The sequence below is a fragment of the Hylobates moloch genome, unplaced genomic scaffold, assembly GCF_009828535.3.
Source record: "Hylobates moloch isolate HMO894 unplaced genomic scaffold, HMol_V3 SCAFFOLD_18, whole genome shotgun sequence".
Taxonomy (NCBI): Eukaryota; Metazoa; Chordata; class Mammalia; order Primates; family Hylobatidae; genus Hylobates; species Hylobates moloch.
This window is the reverse complement of record NW_026652293.1, coordinates 69,554,897-69,561,736: the sequence shown is the minus strand read 5'-3', so window position 1 is coordinate 69,561,736 and position 6,840 is coordinate 69,554,897. Positions and strand designations below refer to the sequence as shown.

At 44.5% G+C, this 6,840-nt stretch overlaps 1 protein-coding gene across 1 annotated transcript; it reads right to left on the bottom strand.

Annotated features, from left to right (window-relative positions):
• Positions 1 to 5,305: 5,305 nt before the first annotated feature.
• LOC116457916 (large ribosomal subunit protein uL29-like) lies at positions 5,306 to 5,684 on the bottom strand. Its single transcript, XM_032753846.1, has one exon. It carries the CDS (start codon positions 5,672 to 5,674, stop codon positions 5,306 to 5,308), a length of 369 nt encoding a protein of 122 aa, XP_032609737.1. The 5' UTR covers positions 5,675 to 5,684.
• Positions 5,685 to 6,840: the final 1,156 nt, after the last annotated feature.

Below are 6,840 nucleotides of genomic sequence, written 5' to 3'. Positions count from 1 at the left end.
CTCAGCACTTTGGGAGGCTGAAGTAGGAGGATTGCTGGAGACCAGGAGTTCAAGACCACCCTGGGCAATATAGCAAGACTCCATCTCTACAAAAATATTTAAAACTTAGCCAGGCATTGTGGCACACACCCATAGCACTAGCTTCTCAAGAGGCTGAGTCTAGAGGATTGCTTGAGCCCAGGAGGTCAAGGTTACAGTAAGCCATGATCATGCCATTGCACTCCAGCCTGGATGACAGAGTAAGATCTTTTCTCTAAAAAATAAATAAATAAGTGTATAGATAACTTGTTCTCCACAAACATGAAGGATGTTACAATACTGATGGAAAGGCAAAGTTTGAAGGAGAGGAGAGAAGCATCCAATGCCAGAAACAATGGAGGAGGTCGCTGAAGAGGCTGAGGGGATGGAAGCTAGAGCACCATTGGGGAAACTTTCTCATACTCAATGGCATGAGAAAGGGAGGATGCGAGCTGCAAGCCTACAGCTGAATGGGTGCATAGAAGATCCAAAAGTTAAGAGGTTGCCAAGACACTGTGGAGGCCAGATCCAATATGGAGTCCGAGGGGAAGGGAGGCGTCCATGGTGATCAATGGATGCCTTGGGAGTTTTGACACCAGGTGCCTGGGAAACACCAGTTAGGAAACAGAACCACTTTGGGGACAAAGACAAGGTCTATTTTGAGTATGCTGAATTCAATGCATTGGCAGGACATTCAAGTGATGATGTTCAGCAAGCCGTTAGAAACTTAGAATTCCACGAAGTGGTCAGAGGTGGAGATGTGTTCTGCGAGAGAAAGATACAAAAATAACAGCTGAAATTGTGAGAGTGAGTCATCTCCCTGAAGAAGCCAGTGGAGAAGGGAGAGAAGAAGGCCAAGGGAAGATATTGAAGGATGTTCACTCCAAAGAGAGGACAACATAGAAGGACCCATGGAGACAAACAAAGTGTGTTCTACAAGAAGCAGGGTAATAGAAAGTAAAAAGCATCATAAAGCCATAGAATGGGAGAGCTTCATAGAAAAAAGGGGGTATAATGGTATTAAATGTTACCATAGAGAAGGTAATTACTACTAAAATGCTATTGGAAATGATGAGGTCTTTGGCAATTCTGATGGAAGAGTTTTTAACTGAGGGCAGGGATGGGATCCAGAGTCCTCTCCAAGATGAAAGTTTAGGAAAGCTGAGTGCCAGAACCACATAACAGGACCACTCACTGCGCTTGACTTCCCATACGAACAAAGCCAGAAGGACCCTTTTCCACAGATAATGCTCAACTCAGTCTTAGAATATGACATTCAACTACACAGTCATTGCACTCTGTAGTATTCCAGCCTGAAAGCCAGAATCAGACCAAAAGGCTCTCAGGTATCCCATAAAATAGCATCTAGAATATCATCATTGAAAGGTGCTAGGATACCACATAGCCCACCCTCTGCATCTTTAGATGGGAAAAATTGAAATTATCTGCATTTGGCTAAATTAATTTCCAAAAGATCTTCAGCCTTTTTGTGGCAGAGGCAATTCTATAACCAGAAATCTCTGGCTCCTTCATTATCATTGTGTCTCCCGGGAATACATCAATTGCCTCTGTGAAATAACCTCTGATGCCCTTTAAGAGGTGACAGAAAGAAGCGGTAGAGACATACAATGCCTGGAAAAGTCTGACTCTTAGCCTGGCCTGATGGAAATGTGCTCAGCTTACTTTATGAAGATCTTCCAGCTATAAAAGCAGGAGACTCGCTCATTTGTCATTGATTTGGTGAATCTAGTAGAACGTTTTTTTGCCCTTGTCACAATGATTTTTGTTGCAATGTGTCAACTGGGATGTCAATGAATGACAGCATTTATCCAACAACACAGTCAGATCATCTTAAGAGAGCTCCATATGGCTGAGGGAGTGAGTCCTGCTGCTCCATGGAGGTGAGAATTTTGCCTCAATTACCAGCAGAAGGCCTCTTTTCCCCCCGTTTAGTATAGTAATGTGTCTGCACCTAGGTTTTCCTGCCTTTATTTTTTAAATAGCTTTATGCTTTATATATACCACACAAGTCACTCATTTAATGCGTTCAATTCAGTGGTTTCTAGTATATTCACGGAGTCGTACAACCATCACTGTGGTCAAAATTAGAATATTTTCATCACCTTTAAAAGAAAACCCATAACTTGTAGCTATTATTTACCTATCCCTATGACTCAGCCCACCCCTAGCCCTAAGCAACCACAAATCTACTTTCTCTATAGATTCCCCTATTCTTGACTTTCATATAAATTGAATTATATAATATCTGGACTCTTGAGACTGACTTCTTTCACTTAGCATCGTATTTTCAAGGTTCATCCATGTTGTAGCATGTGTCACTACTTCATTCCTTTTATGGCCAAATAATATTTCACATGCGGTGTGGATACACGTTTTGATATCCGTCAGTTCATTGATGGACATTTGGGTTGTTTCCCCCTTTTGGCTATTGTGAAGAATGCTGCAATGAACATTCATGCACAAGATTTTGTGTGGAGCTCTTTGGAGTCCTGCCACACTGATGATTAAGTCCTGTGCCTTGTCCTGAGCTTTCTCTGTCCTCCTCCTGGAAAAGATAAGAGCTTCTTAATGCACTTAGCCTTTCATTACTTTCTTCTAGATCATCCATCATGCTTAGGTCATCAATAGCTCCTCAGTTCTGTTGTCCTTATAGTTACTATTCCCCACATATTCCTAAAATACCAGATACCTCCACCAGCTAGAACATTCCTTCCCTCTGGCCTACCATTCAGTAGAGCAGCAAGCCATAAAAACCGGGTTACGGGTTACCACTTTGTGTCAGGCCTGTCTTTGCTCCACTGACCACCAGCTATGGGTTCCTCATTGCCAGCCAGAGAGGGATTCAGCTCTCAAACCTCATCTAGCCACTTGCTTTCCCTCTCTTCCTCCCTCCCTCCCTCCTTCCTTCCTTCCTTCTTTCCTTCCTTCCTTCCCCTTTTTCCTTCCTCCTTTTCTTTATTCCTTCCTCCCCTCCCTCCCTTCCTTTCTCTCTTATCTCTCCTTCCTTCCTTCCTTTCTTTCTTTCTTTCTTTCCTTCCCTTCTTTCTTCCCTCCCTCTTCCCCCACCTCCTTCTCTCTTTCTCAGCAGAGTCTCAGTCTGTCAGCCAGGCTAGAATGCAGTGGTGCAATCATAGCTCACTGTAGCCTCAAACACCTGGGTTCCAGAGATCCTTCTGCCTTAGCCTCCTGAGTAGTTGGGACTTAAGGAGTGCACCACCATGCCCAACTCATTAAAAAAAAAATTTAATTGATACAGGGTCTCACTGTGTTGGCCAGGCTGTTCTTAAACTCCTGGCTTCAAGTGATCTTCCCGAATTCGCCTCCCAAAGTGCTGTGATTACAGGAGTGAGCCACCATACCCAGTCATCTTCTCTTTCTCAAATCACTTCCAGCACCAACCACTGCAGATTGGGTTCTCCAGGAAGCAGACAGTGAGGTGGATAGTAGGCAGGACAAATATGTATTACAGAGGCCCCTTGGGTCAACAGCTGTGTCAGGAAGGAAACAGAAGCAGGATTGGGCAGAGGGCGAAGTTGAGATTGATGTAGGGCTAGTGACAAACTCAGATGACCCATGAGGAGTTCTGGAACTAACACTGTCCATGTTGTCTGTCCCATGTTGGTCCAAACCGGCCCAGCCTTTATATCCCTGCCATGATCAGTCACTGGGTGTGGCCTTCCTGTCTGCACACACACTTCCAGCAGCTGAGGCCACAAATCCTCCTGCAACAGGGGATCTGGTGCTTCATCTCTACCTCCAACACAGGGCTTTACTGGAAGGAGTCTCCAACACATTTTTGGAAGCAGAAACCCTCTACTTGTATTTAATATCCTCCCCATGGGAAAGGATGATACATCATTTCAGGGCTTCCTTAGAGAGGCTCAAGTGATGCTCTGTCCTGTTCTTTGAGAAGGTGTGAGGGTGCGTGCTTTTGCATATTGGGCCCTCCCTCTTTGACCACAGCATTCCTGTTCTTCATAACATTGAGTAGTCAAGTCTTAGTACAGAAACTGGTACAGAACTGCTAAGGTAAGAGCTGGAAGGGTAGAATGATGTTGGAAGCTGAGTACAGGGAGAGGAAGAAAAGAGAAACCCAGGAGAATCTGCAAGCCCTTAACATCAGCGATATGGAGGAAGCTTAATAAACAGTATTTGATGATGATGATGCAGGAACATCAGCAGCATATAACCCCTTGTCACTTTTTCTTTGTACAAAGAATAATCTCTCTCTCAAACACACACACACACACACACACACACACACACACACACACCTCCCACATGTATTTTTAGCTTCATATCTCAAAGCACTCAACAAGCTTAAAATTCATGTACCAGCCACCTGCAAAGACCATCTTGTACTCACAGAAATGCAGCCTGTCCGAAAACAACAGCTGTTCAGTGCAGGGCAATGCCACGGAGGAGCCCAGGGCAGGACCTGAAGACAAATGACATGGCTGAAGCAGCAGGCAGACTCTAAGTAGCAGGAATATGGGAGCGGATGGCGGAAAATATAGGGAGTAGCAAAAAAGAGCTTCATAATCTCACCTCTTTACCGAAAGTGCCCTGGACTCTGCCCACTGGATCTAGAAAACAAGAAAAGAAAATATTTTAAAAGAAATACACATCACAGTCATCCCGTAACAACAGTAAAGTCTACATGGAGCCATCTGCGTCTAGGTGGATGGGTGGTTGGGACTTAGACAGTAGGCACTTATGAAAAAAACAGTTTACATTGTTAGAGTTAGAATTTAGAGGTTATAATAGAATTTGGCTGCAGGTGGTCCCCAGATACTTGGTGTTTTTGTAGTTGTTTAGAGAATTTACCTTTACTGAATCTCAAGTGAACTATGGTGGTGACAATAAACAGGGAACCATTTACAAAAACAAACCAGGTGACATTTAAACCTTTCATTTCATTTTCATGGGCTTGGAACCTAGACATAAGTATGTGGACAAAAGGGCTCAGATTAAAGCCCAAAATAAACACAAAAGCTACATCTATCCATTTCCCTTCCTTCCCTTCTCTTTCCCTTCCTTCCTCCCTTCTTCCTTTTTTCTGGGGGTGGGGGACAGGGTCTCATTCTGTCATCCGGGTTGGAGTGCAGTGAGATGACCACAGCTCACTGTAGACTCCACCTGCTGGGCTCAAGCTGTCCTCCCACCTCAGCCTCCCAAGAAGCTAGGACCACAGGCATGCACCACCACACCTGGCTAATTTTTTTTTTTTTTCTCAGCCAGCTGTGCTTTATTGACAACGTGCTCCTCAGGCCTTGACCTCGTACTTTCGCAGTGGGTACAGCCGCACCTTCCACTGCTGCTTCTTGGTCTTCAGGTTCTCCTCGTGCTTGTTGAGCCGGCAGCTCATGGCACGTGTCTTCTTAAGCCGCAGGTCCAGGGGCTTGTACTTCTTGCCCTTGTAGAATTTCCTGAGGTTTTCTTTCCGAGTCTGGTTAATAACTGTGAGAACACGGGCAATGGATTTGTGGACGACTCGGATCTTAGAGAGCTTGGAGGCCGCACCGCCTGTCACTTTGGCGACACACAGCTGGGACAGCTCCACCTTCAGGTCATCCAGCTGTTTCAGCAGCTCCTCCTTCTTCCCGCAAAGATCTCGAGCCTTGATCTTGGCCATTGCTGCACAGGCCGCCGATGCCGATGCCTCCTGCTCCCACACCTGGCTAATTTTTTAACGTTTTGTACAGGTGGGATCTCACTGTGTTGCCCAGGCTAGTCTCGAACTCCTGGACTCAAGCGAACTCCTCTCACCTCAGCCTCCAAAAGTGCTGGGATTACAGACATGAGCCACTGCACCCAGGCTTCCCTTCTTTCCACAAACATGTTTTTATTATATTTTTTCTTGGGCTTCCACAAAGTTGGATAAATATATCTCTTTTTGAAACAGGAGAGTGCATGCCAAAAATATCAGATGATTTTTCTCATTTTGATTTTTTTAAAATATTGCACTAAAGACATTGGAAAAACAATACAGGAAAGAAAATGGTTCAGAGTCACATCATTCCATCAACTGTCTGTCTGTATTTGTCCTTGTTTCCTTTCAACCCTTGTTTGTGGAATAGAACGCATTGCATGGAAAGAGTCACGTGATAGGTGTAATTTTTCTCCTCTGCGTTTTTCACTTAATTCTGATCTTCACCTCTTTTCTTGTTGCATCAGCTCTCCTTTGTCATTCACACTAGAGCATAAACTGGGAGAAAGCAGGAATTTGGGCTGCTTTGTTCACTGTTTCAGTCTTCAATACAGTGCTTGGCATATTCGAGGCATTCAATAAATATTTGTTGAATGCATCATCTTCTTCATAATCCTACTGGTTAACAATGGCTTAGATGCCATTAAATAGACCACAGCGTTGCTGCTGTTGAAGGTTTAGGTTGCTTCCAACTCTTCATTTGCATATGTACAACAAAATAATAGCCATCGCCATACATACAGATTTTTTCCTTCATTTCACTTTATTTTATTATTTTATTTTATTTTTTGAGATGGAGTCTCTCTCTGCTGCCCAGGCTGGAGCACAGTGGTGCAATCTTGGCTCACTGCAGCCTCTGTCTCCTGGGTTCAAGTGATTCTCGTGCTTCAGCCTCCCGAGTAGCTGGGATTACAGGCACGCACCACCAAGTCAGGCTAGTTTTTGTTTTTTTAGTAGAGATGTGGTTTCTCCATGTTCGCCAGGCTGGTCTCAAACTCCTGACTTCAAGTGATCTGCCAGCCTCGGCCTCCCAAAATGCTGGGATTACAGATGTGAGCCACCGCGCCTGGCCTCCTTCATTTTAGCTATTT